Raw genomic sequence first — 18,062 nt, 5'->3', positions numbered from 1 at the left:
AATAAATCATTCATAACACGAATGAGTGCCGTTTCCGTACTATGACGTGGGCTATAAGCAGACTGGAACATTTCCATAAGTCCGTGCACTGTAAGATGGGAGTTGAGTCTCACTTTCACAGCCGTTTTAACAAGTTTGGATAGAAAGGGTAAGTTGGAGACAGGACGGATATTTTTCAAGTCATTTTGATCAGATCCCGCTTTTTTTTATTAATGGTCTGATGACCGCCTCCTTTGGGGTGTAGGAACCGCGCCTGAAGTTAAACTCAAATTTACCAGTTTAGTTATAGGAACAATAAGATCATAAGTGAATTCTAACAGAACGTTGGTCGTCATAGGATCCAAGACACATGTCGTTGGCTTACTATCCTTAATCAGTTTGAACACTTCCACTTCCGTGAATGGTTGAATACAGTCCATGACAGAACCATCAAACTGGCATGTAGAAAAGTTTTTATTGTCCTTCATCTCACTTCTCAATCTTGCACTTTTAACGGCTTGAAATAATTCATAACAAAGTCTGAAATGGATATACTTCATATTTTGTAAAGTTCTCAAACTATTCATCACCATGAACATCCAGGTTAGAATTGGTCTTCAGTAACCCGTGCTTGTCGTAAGAGGCGACTAACGGGATCGGGTGGTCAGGCTCGCTGGCTTGGTTGACACTTGTCATTTGTGTAGATGCTTGTGACGTTTGTCTCGTCCAGGCCCCGGGATCATGAAAATGTCTTAAGTCCATATTTTGTCTTCAGTCTTAAAATTTTGACTTAAGACAAAATTTAGTCTAAAATTTGGGATCACGAAGCTCGATCTTTGAGAAAATCTACAGTCTAAGACCAAATTTGATCTTAAGTCCTAAGACTGCCCCTGAGTAGACTTAACACAATATTTGTAGCATTAAAAATGGCTGAAGTGATTCGCCTCATTCGTAGGATTCGTTCTAAGAGAAATAGACTACATATTCAGAGGACTTTCATGATCCCGGGGCCAGACTCAATTTGTACATTTGTATAACTGAAATATTTGCGTCACTAAAGAACAGCCAAATAAAATCAATACAATTTATACACGGAGAGGCTAAATTTTATAAGGAGCAACATACCTCCTCACCGACTCAAATAAATGTTGGTCACGAGTTGGGAAACTTATTCACATTGCTGTTTGAGAGGAGCGCTGACATGGACGATAGTGGCCGTAGTTGTAAGTAACTGTTTATTGATGTTGTTTTAAACAGCGTTGCTTTATAAAATCCAAACAGAAATCGTTAAAGCGTATTTTGTTTGTATCATGACTAAATGCCTGACTGATAGCCACTGCACTGGTTAAATCTATGCTCGTCGTTCGAGGCCACTAACGGGATTGAAAGGTCAGGCTCGGTTGGTAATGCACGTTATCGTATCCATATTGCGTTGATTGATGCTTGTGATGTCAATCAACGACCCAGACTCGACTATATGCAGACTGCCACCATAACACTGAAATGTTTAGAACTACCAAACAAAGCATACAATTGATCAGCCTGACCGATAACGACTACACTGGTTAAATGCAATTATAAAGGTGGGTAGTTAAGTAGAATATTTGTAAACAATGAGCCAAATAACGTATTATATGTACAGTTCTACATTCAAATTTCGGGATAGTGAATTATTTTGTGGGCTAGTAACTTTCAGGCGTAGGTCGTCAGCACTCCTGTTTGCCGTGGGTTGCGCCTCGGTGGAGGATGGGATTCCAGTGGATATTTAGGCAATAACTAACAAGTGACGGGGAATGACAGATTATGTTTCCCGAGTTATATTAATTGCGTAATTCTCGAGCCATGGCGAGAGAATTACATAATTACTATAATAGGGGGAAGATAGTATGTTATTCCCCGTCACGAGTTGGTTATTGTTTTTATTACCCAGATCAGTTTTCGATCTAAAAATCGCTAAAATGAAAACAGCGTTCTCATATAGGAAACCCGCGGCGTGGGGGAATCCGCATATCCCTACGCGTTGATTGGCTATTTTATTTTCGGAAACAGCCAATCAACGTTCACCAAAGGTGTAACCTCCCTAGGGACTTCCAGGAAAACACTTCCCTGTGTCCTCCTTCCCATACATCCTCGATAATCTCCAGGGTATACGTGTTGATCACTCTCCACTATACCCTGGATGCATCCACGGCTTGGCCCGATGATTATATTGCCTCCCTTTGCTGGCTCTGCATTCTCACAGTAGCCAATCAGCTAAGCTGACGTTACATCCGAGCTTGCCAGCGTCAACAAAGATAGCGGTCGCAGTCGCGAAGGTTTGTTCGCAGTGCCACTCAGATTTTTGAGGAAATAATACAGACAAATTGACAGATCTAAAACTTTCCAAAAATATATAAAAGAACTCCTTCTACCTCTTTCAGAGTACCTCTGCATCAGTTGTGTTGCCAAGTTTAAACATTTAGATAATTTAAGAAGCGAAAGTGAGTTGTGATTGGTTCGCTCAACTTCCCAGCGTAGACACCTGATTAGATAAAAAGCCAGCCAAGGGTGGTAATAAAATCATCGGGCCAAGCCGTGGATGCATCCAGGGTCTAGTGGAGAGTGATCGTAACGTATACCCTGGAGATTATCGAGGATGCTTCCCATATGGCTATCTGTGATCTTCTAGTTTGTTTACTGTCCTTCGTTGACAGGGTTTAAAATTTGACTTTATATATTAGGACTCTATAACTTGTTTCAGCCATGATATGGCTTAACTTCTGCCAAAATCTTAACTCACTCACTACAACTTTCAGTAACAATGTTTCCCTGTTTATTAGGAGTTAATATGTATTTTGTATAATTGAGTGAATGGGTGATTTTTCCGGCGGGGGACACCAGAAATGGGCTTCACCCATGTGGGGAATCGAACCCGTGTCTTCGGCGTGACGAGCGAACACTTTAACCACTAGGCTACCCCCAATGCCCTTATATACTACCCATCAAATGTTTAGACTCACTTAAAAGCACTCACTATATGTTATGTATATATGTATGGTTACATCGAAGATGATTTTTTCTTCACTAACTTGGGGAACCAACTGAAAACCTTATGCAGATGAATTGCAGGAGGATCATGCATAAAAATTCATGAAAAGCATGTGCAAATAGCATGCATGTGAACAGCTGCATTTTGGTGTAAAGTTTTGTTACGAATTCGTCAATTTTCATCATTTATTGAACTCATCACAATAATCTTTTCAACGTTACAAATATGTTTTACAATACGCCAGTTCATGTACCTTTAAACAGTATGGAAAGTTTTGCAAAATTTACTTTAGAACAGTTGACTTAAGTAAATGGCTACATTTACACTAGTGAATCTAAACGTTTGATGGGGAGTATGTAACTGTATGGGTGACAACGTTCGAGAGTCTCCAGAGGGCTTATAGGACTTCTGTCCTGGGTGCCGTTTTACAAGGTGAATCTTAGCGCTGAAATGATCGTAGCTCCAGTACCTTAACAGGGCGGTGGGATAGCCTAGTGGTTAAAGCTCACTCACCCATACCTTAACATAGACTACGGACATTCGTAGAGGGACGTTGCTTTGTGCAACGGCACCGTGCCCTTCACTGAAGCACGGGTAGCACACGTCGTGACTTCTCACGTAAATGACTGTTTGAAATGTGCTTCTGTAAGGTGAGATATTGACCTTCGAACGTCTCAGAGGCAGCTTAAGTTGTATGCTTACCAGTGAACCGGGAATACGGAACTCCATTCATTGGTGCTATGTCAGCGCATCAAGTCATATACAACAACAGCAGTCGAGACAGTGACCTATTATGGCCATGAAGTAATGGTGCATCAATTGAAATGTTGGTCCAATTCTCTGTGCAGAGTTGTGTACGTTTAGGGCGCAGGAAAATATGATCGTGTGTTAGAATTCCGTTGGTTTCACCAAAGTGGTTAAGTTTGAGGACCCGAATCACTTCGGCTTTCCTCCTGCTCGTACAGATAACACATCGTGCATAAACGGACGTACCGCATAAAACCAAGTTAAACCAAACTCTCCCACCCACTCACAAAATACGTCTATGTACCTTTTCTGTTTCAGCACATCTTTGTATAACTGTGGCGAAGTACCGAGGACTATTTATTCTAGAAATCCACGGGTGCACCCTCCCTGCTGGACCCCCAGCTCCAGGTCATATCACATCCATCACCGACTAACACTGACAGCAATGTGATGTTGGGTGAACAGGAACAGTGCCAGGCTCAGTGAACGTGTGCAAGGTTCAAACCCACAAACATGTTATACATGTGTTCGAAATGACCCAGTTCCACCAGAAAAGACTCAATCAAAGCCAATAGATCACACTGATGGGTTGACAGTCCGTCTCCTGTAGTAAATGAGGAATGGTTTTTGTTAGAACCAACAACATCGAGACTGATAACACGTGCTTGTAATGACGGTTCCAACAGCGTTGCTTTATAACATCCAAGCAGAAAGCAGCGTTATTTAAAGCGTATTTTGTTTGTATCGATGACTAAATGCCTAACTGATAACCATTGCTCGCTTGGTCGGAACCTGGAATAACCCCCCAAAAAGAGTCCCAACGCTTGAGAGAGCTCCAAAAACCATGCATTGATGCAGGACATGATATAGATACAGTGTTATCTGCGGAGACAGGATTGTTGTTGAATAGAAAACAAGACAAACCAACTACGATGGCAAAAACAAACCATTTACCCTTGATTGACGTAAGTAATACAAATGAGAGAGAATGTTGTTTAACGGCGCCTTCAGACATATCCCGGTGACATAAAGGGGGACGGGTTGCACATATTGTACCAATACGTGTGATCGAGCATCGAACCACACCGTCCCCAAGTAACAGGAATGCTTCCAAAACTATATTGGTCAATAGCCAATTAATGACTTCATTTCGTTGTTAACTGATCATAAACACATAAGTTACCTTTTCTACGCGGAAAATGTTCAATATATCTTAAATGTTCATTTATGCACTGTACTAAAGCTATGGCAACTTTTAGACTCATTCGTGACCACCTTTGACAAAAGCGTCACTAGTTCAGCATAAATATTTAGTTGGTATAGTTTAAAACACATTTCATACTTTGTGCTAAATGCTTGACAACTGCTAAAATTATGTGAATTACAAACATGAGAATGTTCATCGAATACTATGTATTGTTAGACCCTCTTTTGGTAAAGTTTGAAAGTGGAACCACCTGGCGTAAAATCAAACGTCAGGCAGGGATGGAGCGGGGACGCCGAGTCGTCCCAGGCACAGTTCGCACAGTGTTAAGCGTGCCAGAAACCCATGATCGTGGTTTCAGGATTGTAATCAGCATGCTTGTCCTTTTCACAAATTTCGTAAAATACCCAGAAACCTACATTATTTCTGGCTTTGCTTTCGCGTGAAAGTGAAGAAACGGACAGTATTTAAAGCTGTGTTCAAAGCTACCGATAGGGCAGGACATGCGCACCCTCTTCGCGAACACCTGGTGTCATCAGTGATTTTCAGTGATCTAGTTATATAATTTCAGAACTATTTTCCCTTTACACCAAACGGAATTTGTTTCTGATGATTGTCAAGACCGGTGATTCTTTCACACTGGCATTCAATATTAAATCACAACTCACTCGCTCATGATGTTTTAAAGGCTGGCTTGATGACTTGTATGGAAGTTGGGCCCAAACGGGGCTCACCAATAACACCTGTCATGTTGGTTGGTTGGTTGGTTGGTTGGTTGTTTTACTCCGCACTCAGCAATATTCCAGCTATACGGCGGCGGTCTGTAAATAATGGAATCTGGACCAGACAATCAAGTGATCAACAGCATGAGCATCGATCTACGCAATTGGGTTACGATGACATATGTCAACTAAGTCATCGAGCCTGACCACCCGATCCCATCAATCACCTCTTACGATACGCATTTGTTACTGAACATCAATTCTAAGCCGGGTCTTATGATATGAGTAATGATAGATAAAATACTGCATTTATTTCCAGATGAAACCATGCAAGCTGTTGCACAGAGGTCATGTTCCATACCCAGTCATCGTTCGGACAAAGTTAAGGCCTAGTGGAGTGTACAAGGTTGCCTACAGGTGGGAGACCATCTATGTCGGTTCATCAAGCAATATCATCAAGGATCTTCGGAAGCAGTTCAGTGGTAATGGCAAGCAGGACTTAATAGAATTCTTGCTGAATCTCCCCGAGGAGGAACTTGAGATGGTATCAGTGTACTGGCTGGATAAGACCATACATGTCCACAACTGTGGTAAGTCCTACCTGGAATGTATCACATACCTACAGGGAAAGAAACCAAAGTTTAACGACATACAACCGATTCTCTGCTCCATGTCGACTGCCAGTGTGGCAGTTGTCAATGCTGATTCCAAAACCTTCACACATGAAAATGGACAATCACAGGATGTATCTGTCCGACCTAGCAACGGTACAGAAGAGCGAAAAAAGGTTTTTCGAAGGAGATTGAGCTCGTTAGATAAACATACTGCACCTGATTTCAGTTTGATGTCGAGGAAGAGACCCGCGGAAGAGGATCGAGAGAAATCGCAGTTCCATACCGATTCAAAGAAAATGAAGACTGATCAACATGTAGAACATTCAATGCATCATTGTCTGACAAAGAGTCCCAAGGACACTCCTATCTGCCGAAGTGAAACAGCAAACTTATACTTTTCAACCACGGTGCCCAGTACAAACATGAACTTAAAGATGCAGAACATAGACACACCAGAGATGTCGCTGAGCAACATCCCAAGAAGCCCAGTCATGACCAAGTCATCATACAAACAAAGATCTCAGTCAATACGAGGAGCTTCTGTTGATATGTCCTCGAACCATGAAAATCTTACAACCCGTGAGTTGCCTCAACAGTTCTGTATTTCCCCCCGATCACCTGAATTTGAAGAGAGAATCCAACATGATACAGTTGGATGCATGGCTGGACGCACAAACATTAGAAAGGATAAAAATGACAATATCCCAATTTCAACTGTCTCTAAAGAGAACCCACCTGCCTGTCCTACCACACTACAGGTAGATAAGAATTTCCAAAAGAAGCTACAACTACAGCCAGCCGGAGATAAATGTGAATCGCCCAGTGAAGAAACATTTCGACATTACTTAACAGCTCCCCAGGAACATTCACAGAAAACAAACCCCAGTTTCCAAGCATCCTCTGAAAGAAATGAACAGACACACACCGTCAGTTCTACGCAGTCTCTACATACAGCAATACAACCCAGGCGGGCGTTAAGGTCCCCAGAGAAAGATCCAGGAACAAATGAACACTCAGATGAAAAACACAAGGAATCAACAACATGTGCTCGTGGAGGAAATGATCCCGAAAGGAACATACCTCCTGTTTCTTCGACATCACCTTCAGGTCTCGCAGAAACACTTTCTGTGCTCACGTCCCATGCTGTATCTGAACCAGAACCAGATACCACAAGGTCACGTACAGGTGTACCTACAAGAGATATCTCCAAACTGTTGGAGATAATGTTAAAAGCTGCACCCGCCAAACCGGGCTCTGTTGGTTGGAGTATAAAGCCTAGTGGAAGTAGGAACCTCGTAACAAAGAATGAGACAACATCTTTGCCGTACAAAAGCCCAGGTGCCAATTCTGTAGGGATGCTGGTTTGTGAGCCCATTGTCTCCAGTACTCAGACATGTCCTTCAAATCAGAGCTCTCAGACAAAAGTTCCATGCAAAGCATCTGGAGAGCAACGTTTACAGACAAACGTTCCACGCAAAGCATCTGGAGAGCAACGTTCGCAGACAAAAGTTCCAAACATAGCTTCTGGAGAGCTACGTTCACAGACAAAAGTTCCAAACATAGCTTCTGGGGAGCCACGTTCACAGACAAAAGTTACAAATAAAGCATCTGGAGAGCAACGTTTACAGACAAACGTTCCACGGAAAGCATCTGGAGAGCCCCGTTCACAGAGAAACGTTCCAAATAAAGCATCTGGGGAGCAACGTTCACAGACAAACGTTCCACGCAAAGCATCTGGAGAGCAACGTTCGCAGACAAACGTTCCAAATAAAGCATCTGGAGAGCAACGTTCACAGACAAACGTTCCACGCAAAGCATCTGGAGAGCAACGTTTACAGACAAACGTTTCACGCAAAGCATCTGGAGAGCAACGTTTACAGACAAACGTTCCACGCAAAGCATCTGGAGAGCAACGTTTACAGACAAACGTTCCAAATAAAGCATCTGGAGAGCAACGTTCACAGACAAACGTTCCACGCAAAGCATCTGGAGAGCAACGTTTACAGACAAACGTTTCACGCAAAGCATCTGGAGAGCAACGTTTACAGACAAACGTTTCACGCAAAGCATCTGGAGAGCAACGTTCGCAGACAAACGTTCCAAATAAAGCATCTGGAGAGCCCCGTTCACAGACAAACGTTCCAAACAAAGCATCTGGAGAGCCCCGTTCACAGACAAACGTTCCAAACATAGCTTCTGGGCGGCCACGTACACAGACAAACGTTCCGAACATAGCTTCTGGAGAGAGAGACACGGCCTTCGGACAAAAAGTTCCAAACATAGCTTCCGTTCTGAGAGAAACGTTCCCAAAGCTCAGACAAAGACAAAAGTTCCAAACATAGCTTCTGGAGAGACACGCCCACAGCCAAAAGTTCCAAACAAAGCTTCTGGAGAGGCACGCCCACAGACAAAAGTTCCAAACATAGCATCTGGGAGGCCGAAGAAAGACACTGATACAACGCAAGGACCTGGGGTATTCTCAGTGATCAAGACCATTGGTTCGAAAGTGTTTACTATGATGAACCCATTTGCTTCAAACGATGGTCAGTAACCATGGAAACGCTAAAATAAAATTGACCTGATCACTCCTTTGAACATGATTTGTTTCAGCTTTATTGTGTTTAGCTAAAGTTTGTAAAATTTGGTCAAGTCAGTTTTAAATGTATACTTCCTTTGCCCGGTTCTTTGGACCATGCGCACGCATTAATTCCACCGGGCGTGGAAGGCAAAACTTTGTTTTATGCAAATAATTATAACAGATACATGTATATTTAATGACAGTTAGCATTTATTCTTTCGGACAAACTAGTGATATCCCAGATTATTGTTAGCTGTACCACTGTTGAGGTTGGTCGCCCAGCCATCATTGGAGTTTTTGTTGCATCGTTTTGATTTGCTGTTTTGACTCACAGCTAAAATTACTCGGATATACTCTACTGTACCTATATGGAGTGAGTAATTACCATACTAACACGTTTTGCCACAAACATGTAACCTTCCACACTGTGTTAAATTGATGCTTGCCTATTTCAACTCAGACACTTTTTACTTTAATAAACGATTTATCGATGGAAGATTTGTTTAATTATCCTAAGATGTCTTTGTGTGTGTGCGTGCGTGCGTGCGTGCGTGTGTGTGGGTGTGTGATTGTGTACCCTTAAGTTGATTGTTTGATGTTAAACGCAGCTATATGTCTGTAAATGATTGAGTCTGAACAACACAATCCAGTGACTGACAATATGAGCATCGATCTAAGCAATTGAGATACAGTGACATGCATCAACCAAGTCAGCGAACCTTACCACCTGAACCCGAAAGTCACGAGAACCATGGATTACTGAAGACCAATTCCAACCCGCATCTTCACGGGTAGTATACCTTTTTGACAGGTACATTTATATATTGTAGGCAGGTTTAATTTGCAAACAGATAGCAGATGTAAAATATAGTACACGTGCAGTGTTTTGGTGACTGCTTATATCCTTGGAGCGTTTTGATACTATTTCTAATATATACTTCTCTTCAAAAGTTTAGACTCACCTTCAACACTCACTATATGTTATGTATATATATATATATATGGTTACATCGAAGATTGATTTTTCCACTAGCTTGGGGGAACCAACTGCAAACTTTATGCAGCTGAATTAACGAGGATCACACATCAAATTGCTGAAAAGCATGTTCAAATACCGTGCAATGTGAACAGTTGCGTTTTGGTGTAAAGTTTTGTTAAGAATTCGCCAAGTTTCACTGAGTTTCATCATTTATTGAACTCATCACAATAACATTTTCAACGTTACGAATTTGGTTTACCATACATCAGTTCATGTGTAAACAGTACCTTTAATCAGTATGGAATATTTTGCCAAATCTAGTTTGGAACAGTTACCTGAAGTACGTGGCTATATTTACATTAGTGAGTCTAAACGTTTGATGAGAAGTATATGTTCAGATGCAATTTTCAAGTGTGTACTTTCTTCTGCCCTGCAGTTCGTGTTATTCTAGGGACAAAGGCTTAAAGGATATTACAGTACAGCTGATCAGCCAAGATTAAGGTATTTGTGTTTAGCATGTTATCACTGATGGCATGGGGTGTCCTATTCTGGGACCCGTGGAGGCCCGGGTTAGAATTGATCTGCAGTAACCCATGCTTGTCGTAAGAGGCGACTAACGGGATCGGGTGGTCGGGCTCGCTGACTTGGTTGACACATGTCATGGTATGCCAATTGCGTATATCGATGCTCATGCTGTTGATCACTGCATTGTCTGGTCAAGACACGATTATTTACAGACCGCCCCCGTATAGCTGGAATATTGCTGAGTGCGGCGTAAAACTAAACTCACTCACTCATATTCCGGTTCGCTATAACAGGTTCGTTATAACATCGGTGTACCAATGAGGCATGTTTTGTTGATATGGATGTTCCGCAAGGTGTAACAAAACTGCCTCGACACCGGTGTTTTCGTTTCTGATAGCAAGCTACCTGCGGGATATCACCTGCAGCAGACATATTACTTCATCGGTGGCAGGTAATATGACCCAATTTCTTATTGAATGTAATTTCATTTTGTTATGTCGGTGGAGAAATGTGACTTCTGTTTATACTAATTTACAAATTTTCATATGGTTTGATGAAACGCAAAAACAAATTTAAGTTGCAAGGACCTTACGGGATTGGGCAGTATTATATACTCATGCCAATAATGGTTGTCACCCCCTTCAATTGTTTTAATTTGAGAGGGGTGTGGAGGTGTGGGGTGGGTTGGGGAGGGGGTGACAACCATTATTGGCATGAGTATACTTACTATTGGTTAAAAACTGTACACGTCACCATTTATGTAAATTCTACGTGTGCAGTGTCGCAGTGACCTGCCACTAGGTTAACAATGATGCACTATGTAGCTGATAGTCTATAACAGACACACACACAAGTACGCGTTGTATAGTTATGTCTATCCTCACACTGTATACATTCAGGGTTTACACACACACGCTCACACATGCATACACACACACACGCACGCACGCACGCACGCGCACACACACATATAACACAGCTCACGGTTGAAATGGCTAAACGTTGTACGGGTAGAACAATTAGACATGTCTTTCACTGACAGACTAATTGTTAACTCTCACATTTTAACACTATATAATCTACTTCAACACAACCAGACTGCTCCGAATCACCTATCTTAGTTCCAGGAAGGCCTTTTGATTACAATCATTCGCTGGTCTTGTGTATGCGTCACGTTTATCAGTAGTGCTCCATATGCATTGTTTACTTAGTGACATTGACATGTTTACAGGAAGAACATAGTGACACGCTCACACCAAAAAAGTTCTGATCAGGGTACACCACAGCATGTAAATCATATGACTCAGCTTTAACACAAGTTTTACAAGGCCTGTGGTGTTAGGGACTGTTCACAATTTATGGCAAGTAGGGGTGATGATGATATGTATGGTGCAGCATGTACAATGTGAACGAAGATCAGTGCATGTACAGTACAACCAGAAATTACTGAGAATTTAAAGATTGCAAATTTATATATATTTTTCACTCATTACTCACGTATTAAATGTGAATATTAGCAGAACATAACTCCAGATTCAAAGACAGGTGAACAGTTAGTATTTTGTCAAGTCACCATGGGCAGCAATGCAGGCTTCAATGCGGCGGGGCATACTACTGATCAAAGAAGTTAGAAAGTCGTGGTCCATGCTGTCCCAATATCGGACCACCTCTTCTTTCATTTCAGCAATATTTGTCAGATTTTTCTTATTGACACTTTCCTTCATAAGTCCCCAAACAGTTTCTATTGGATTTAGGTCAGGGCTATAGCTTGGCCAATCTAATAATGTCATATTTTGGGTCCGAAACCAGGCCTGTGAATGCTTTGAACGATGTTTTGGGTCGTTGTCCTGCTGGAAAATCCAAACATTTCCATAGAACACGTGAGCAGATGGAAGTAAATGTCCCTCGACAATATCTGTGTACCGCTGTGTGACAGACCTGCTTGGGTGTACACATCAATGTGTGACAGACCTGCTTGGGTATACAGGACAATGTGTGACAGACCTGCTTGGGTATACATGTCAATGTGTGACAGACCTGCTTGGGTGTACACATCAATGTGTGACAGGCCTGCTTGGGTGTACACATAAATGTGTGACAGACCTGCTTGGGTGTACAGGTCAGTGTGTGACAGACCTGCTTGGGTGTACAAGTCAGTGTGTGACAGACCTGCTTGGGTGTACAGGTCAATGTGTGACAGACCTGCTTGGGTGTACATGTCAATGTGTGACAGACCTGCTTGGGTGTACATGTCAATGTGTGACAGACCTGCTTGGGTGTATACGTCAATGTGTGAAAGACCTGCTTGGGTGTACAGGTCAATGTGTGACAGACCTGCTTGGGTGTACATGTCAATGTGTGACAGACCTGCTTGGATGTACAGGTCAATGTGTGACAGACCTGCTTGAGTGTACAGGTCAACGTGTGACAGACCTGCTTGGGTGTACACATCAATGTGTGACAGACCTGTTCATATTCCCTTCAAATACACAGAGGGGCGTTGCCCCTAACACACATATGCCACCCCACACGTTAAATTTCGGACTGTACTTTGGGCGCTGATACAAATGTTTTTTAGTTTGTTTGGTCCAGAATTTCAGTGTATTAGGAAACAGCCACACAGAACTTTCATCTGAGATAATCACATTGTCCCAGTTAAAATTTCTATGCTGTAAGCACCAGTTCAACCTTCGCTCCTTTTGTTCAGGTTTCATGATCGGTGATGGAATTCCTCTACTTTTCTGCCAACCCATTGCATGGAGCTCAGTTCTAATTGTCTCCTTACAGACAGCCACAGGTCCTCTATCAATCATATCCAGCCTTAAGTTTTCTAAACTCCTTCGTTTGTTTTTAGAAACAAGAATACCAAGCCTCCTCCTGTCACCGACTGTCAATTTTCTGGGCCTACCTGCGCCTCCATGGTGCTCAATGCCATGTCCATCTGCAATATTTTTCAAAAGACGATAAACAGTGGACAAAGGGATGCCTGTTCTACTTGAAATCACTTTAGCTGATCTGATGTCCTTGTTATACTCTAAAATCAACTTCCTCTTCTCTAAATCAGCCATTCTGAGGATCACTGAAAATGTCGTCTGCTATCAAGTAAACAAATGGGGATAACTCTTCACAAACTAATGAAAAAGGATTAACAGGGTTGTCTCTCTTGAATGAAACTAAGCACTTGATAGCTGGTCAAGGTTGTTTATATAAATACTAGAAATCCAATTAAACATATTCCTAAAATTCTCAATAATTTCTGGTCATTCTATATATAGCGGCATGTCTTTCGGTTTTGTTTTTTTGCTGGAGGGAATTGTGTTGTGTTTGTGTTGTTGTTGCTTCGGGGTTGTTGTTTTTGTTATTTGAAAAAAAAAATTGAATGCTTTTGTTTGTTGTTTTTATTGTGGTGTTTGGGTTTTATGTTTGTTTGGAGTTGTTTCTTTGTGGTTTTTGTATTTGTTGGCATTTTGTTGTGTGAGTTGGGTTGGGGTTTTTTGTGTTATGGTGTGTTTTTTGTTGTTGTTGTTTGTTTGTTTGTTTGGGGTGGGGTAGGGTTGGTTGTTTATTTTGTTTGTTTGTTGTTTGTTGTTTTTTTAAGGAGGGAGGGGGAGATTTTTCCCATTGAGTTTTATTTTTGTCTGTCCCTGTGTGTGTCTGTTTCTCTGTGTTTGCCTGTATGTGTGTGGACGAACACTGCTACCATGTCGAACAGTGGCATAGGAAAGGTTCGCACTGTTGCCGGAAACACATATAGTGTAGTCTACATAACGGCATGACAATGTTAACCCTGTGACGTATACCTCGGACAGTACAGTGACTCATTACTTTAGTCTAACACCCGTGGAATATAGAACATATCAACACGGGTTAAGTATGACGCGTTGATAACCCCGGAATGTCCTGACAACTTCGGTGATGAATGAGACGGTCAATAAAGAATGAAAATAACCAGACGTTCCACAAAAACGTGTGTAAAGCATACATATTAGAAACTTTCAATCCACATTTCAGAAAATCCCTATGTGTGTGTGCGTTGTGCGTGTGAGTGCGTGCTCTCGTGCTAGTGTGCGTACGTGGGTGTGTACATTATGCATTACAAAAGTGCATCATACGTTTCTGGGATCAACTGTTACTCGAGGTCCAGTTGCTGTGGACCTTATAACACATAGCGTTTCATGGGATTCGATAACTACAACAGGAGTCTAAGTTGACGATCTTGTGATTTCAATGGCTATTAATTGTTTGTCAACCCGTGAAGATCCGGGTTAGAATTGGTGTTCATTAACCCATGCTTGTTGTAAAAGGCAACTAAAGGGATCGGGGATCAGGCTCGCTGACGTGGTTGACAAATGCAGTTGCGTAGATCGATGCTCATGCTGTTGATCACTGGATTGTCTGGTCGAGACTCGATTATTTACAGACCGCCGCAATATAGCTGAGTGCGGCGTAATGCTAAACTCACCCATTCTTTTATGTGACACTGTTCCCCGACTGATTGCGACGTTCACAATGAAATACAAACGATTCAAATGTTAACATGGTGAATATATGCCCTATCCTTTCAGCACGGTGCGATGGAACCAGCAGAATTCAACTTCGGTTGCAAATGTCGTAGCTGCTACAGCTATAACGCTCCGGACGACGGTGTCAACTGCACCACGTGTGGATGTGCGCCAAGTGACCATACCGTCGTGATGAGGGTCAGCCCCGATGAGGATGAAGATGATGACGTCTCTGACACCTCGTGTGATTCATTAGTGCCATATTCTGAGAATATGTCTGGCACAACATCAGCCCCTCTGTCGGATACAAAGTCGTGGTCGCTCACGGACCCAAACGTAACTGTGGACTTTGCTAGCCTGTTGAAGACGACCAAGAACAAGAAACGTGCTTTGGATGATCTCAGTGGAGAACCATCCAAAAAGAAGCCGAAGGGTACTACGACTGGACCAAAACAGACACGGTTGTTCGTGGGATTGAGGTATGTTCTATAAAACCATCAACCTTCTCAGTAACAAATTCCATGAAAGCAGAACAAACTGGCATGTTGTCACTTACAACTTGACCATCGCCTCGGCGTTATACGTGCACTAAATGCACCGTCTAACCGACTGGTAAATTATTTACGGAAGAAGAGGACCCACTCCCATCCCAAAATACGAATGAACGGTGTTTTCATCCACCATTACCCCCTACAACACACACAAGTGCCACAGAAATCTTCACGTTTCACTTTTTTTAAAGACACGGCTCCACCACACTCATATCCTCTTTCGCTGTCATTTTTTCATGTCATTCCACCAACACCCCCTGCCAATAATCGTGTAATCTCACTCGCCCCTGTAATGACTGACCAGTCCATTAGCCCAGCTTCTAATGTGAAACATGCACTTTCTTTGACGAAAGGTCACAAATACGCAGCTCAAGAACCAATACAAAAGAAGCGATAGGAATCAAGTACTGAGTGAGTGAGTGAGTGTAAGCAATATTACAGCTATATGGCGGCGGTGTGTATATAATCGACTCTAGACCAGACAATCCAATGATCAACATCATGAGCATCGATTTACGTAATTGGGATACGATAACATGTGTCAACCACCCGCTCTCACAGCAATAAAGAAGTTCATCCATATATTGTTATCCTTCATCACGTAAGCGAGTTTGACCACCCGATCCCGTTACTCGAGTCGCCTCTTACGGCAAGCATGGCTTACTGAAGAGCATGATCAGTTCTAACCCATATAGCTGTGATATTGCTTGCTGAGTGCGGCGTTAAACATTGCTTTCATTGTCTGTCCATTTATCCTAGGGTTTGCTGAAGATGAAGCCATGCAATGTTCTGCAGACAGGCCACATCCCCTTCACCGAGATGGAACAAATCCCATATAATGTCAAAGGAGTGTACAAGATCGCCTACAACTGGCAGACAATCTACGTGGGCCCGATGTCCTGTAAGATCAAACCTACACTGAAGAGTCACTTCAGCGGTCACGGCCGGTCAGATCTGTTCGACTTTATTAAACGCCTGAGTCAGCGAGACCTGGAGAAGGTGACAGTGTATTATCTGGACGAAACAAAGTACGTCCACAACTGCGCAAAGAAAAGTTATATGAAGTGTATTGAAGACTTGCAGGGCACTAGACCCAAGTTCAATCTACCACTTACCAAAAAAACCTACTTCCAAATGGTGGTGTAACATCCAGTAAAACTACCAATATCAGTTATATAATTCATAAACCAAATATCTTACATCGACGAGAATGATCATCTAAGATACCCATAACTGAATCAAGCCTTTATCGTGACGTTACGATCGGCATACCGTTCCACTAACCAATCTTACCCAAGACAATCGTAATGTTAAGATTCAAAGTCTAAGTTGCTCATGACCAACTTAGGATAGCTTAAATCAATCGTAGAGAAACCAAAATGGTGGCTTTCCTATTCTATGTGAAAAATAAGAGCGAGCATTTCACCGTGAGCGTCCACTAAAATCCCCCATGAAATGAATTTGTATGTTTCTGTGATGTAAACAAACACTGCACTGAAGCCTTACAAATGTCAGGCCAGTCTGACCACTGTCGTCATGGGAACACAACCGAGCATTTGTAAGACATTTGTACAACAATATTGCAACGTCATGGTTAAGAATGGGACAGCCCTGAAGTGAACAATGTTCTGAAACAAAAAAGATACAAATATGTTTGATTTCACGTGCGCTTATTTGGTGGGGGATTCTAAAGGCAGGCCGCGTGTTATTCAAGACCACTGACAGATTCTAGATACGTTATAGAGGATGCCTCGTCACGCCTTGTTTATTCTGATTGACAAGGTTCAGACACATAATAAAAGCTCTGACACAATTCACATTTTTTAAGTCCAGACTTAAAACCTGTTCTCAGTATATTACTTATAATCTTGGCTGTAAATATTCTCGTGTAAATTATCTGTACACAGCGCTTTGAGCATGCCCAAGGATGTGGAATAGGCGCACTATAAATATGCATTTATTATTATTATATTATGCTTGATACCCAGCGTTCTCACGCACTTGCACCTGAAACCAAGGTGCTCACTACCCTAATATTTTGCTCTAGGTTTTTTCTCCACGTTTACACTTGGTCCGAAAAATACCCATGAAGGCCCAGATTAGAATACTGAACTTCAATAACCCATGCTTGTCGTAAGAGGCCACTAACGGGATCGGTTGGTCAGGCTTGCTGACTTGGTTGACACATGTCATCGGTTCCCAACTGCGCAGATCGATCCTCATGCTGTATATCACTGGATTGTCTGGTCCAGATCGATTAATAATAGCTAAGATACATAGCGTTCACTAACATGAATGCTCATGTTAGTGAACGCTATGCATCTTAGCTAGATTATTTACAGACCGCCGCCATATAGCTGGACTATTGCTGAGTGCGGCGTAACTAAACTCACTCACTCACTCAGTTGGTTCGTAAACTACTTCCATCATTTGCTAGATTATGCAAAGGGAGATAACTCGTGCCTCGCATTCCTCTGTCTCTCGCACGAAAGAGTCTCGATCTAAGCTTGGATCAGATCGTAAGATCGGGACCGGCTACGATCGGCCTAAGATCGGTTAGTGGAACGGGTGTAACTTTTAGCTAAGACGATTGTAAAATTGGCGTAACTTGCTAAGATTGATCTTAGATAAGA

At 42.2% G+C, this 18,062-nt stretch overlaps 2 protein-coding genes across 2 annotated transcripts; both read left to right on the top strand.

The window, feature by feature from the left end:
* The first annotated feature begins 1,111 nt into the window (after positions 1 to 1,111).
* LOC124283466 (E3 ubiquitin-protein ligase RBBP6-like) lies at positions 1,112 to 8,636 on the top strand. The gene is made up of 3 exons (XM_046719529.1): positions 1,112 to 1,202; positions 4,073 to 4,719; positions 6,000 to 8,636. Exons 2-3 carry the CDS (start codon positions 4,687 to 4,689, stop codon positions 8,634 to 8,636), a joined length of 2,670 nt encoding a protein of 889 aa, XP_046575485.1. The 5' UTR covers positions 1,112 to 1,202; positions 4,073 to 4,686.
* Positions 8,637 to 10,741: 2,105 nt separating this feature from the next.
* LOC124283496 lies at positions 10,742 to 16,708 on the top strand. Its single transcript, XM_046719561.1, has 3 exons — positions 10,742 to 10,827; positions 14,942 to 15,357; positions 16,189 to 16,708. Exons 2-3 carry the CDS (start codon positions 14,951 to 14,953, stop codon positions 16,196 to 16,198), a joined length of 417 nt encoding a protein of 138 aa, XP_046575517.1. The 5' UTR covers positions 10,742 to 10,827; positions 14,942 to 14,950; the 3' UTR covers positions 16,199 to 16,708.
* The last annotated feature ends 1,354 nt before the right edge of the window (positions 16,709 to 18,062 follow it).

Source organism: Haliotis rubra, unplaced genomic scaffold (assembly GCF_003918875.1).
Source record: "Haliotis rubra isolate DU_JTF1 unplaced genomic scaffold, ASM391887v1 Scf317, whole genome shotgun sequence".
NCBI classification, from domain to species: Eukaryota; Metazoa; Mollusca; class Gastropoda; order Lepetellida; family Haliotidae; genus Haliotis; species Haliotis rubra.
This window is presented reverse-complemented; position numbering and strand designations above follow the sequence as displayed.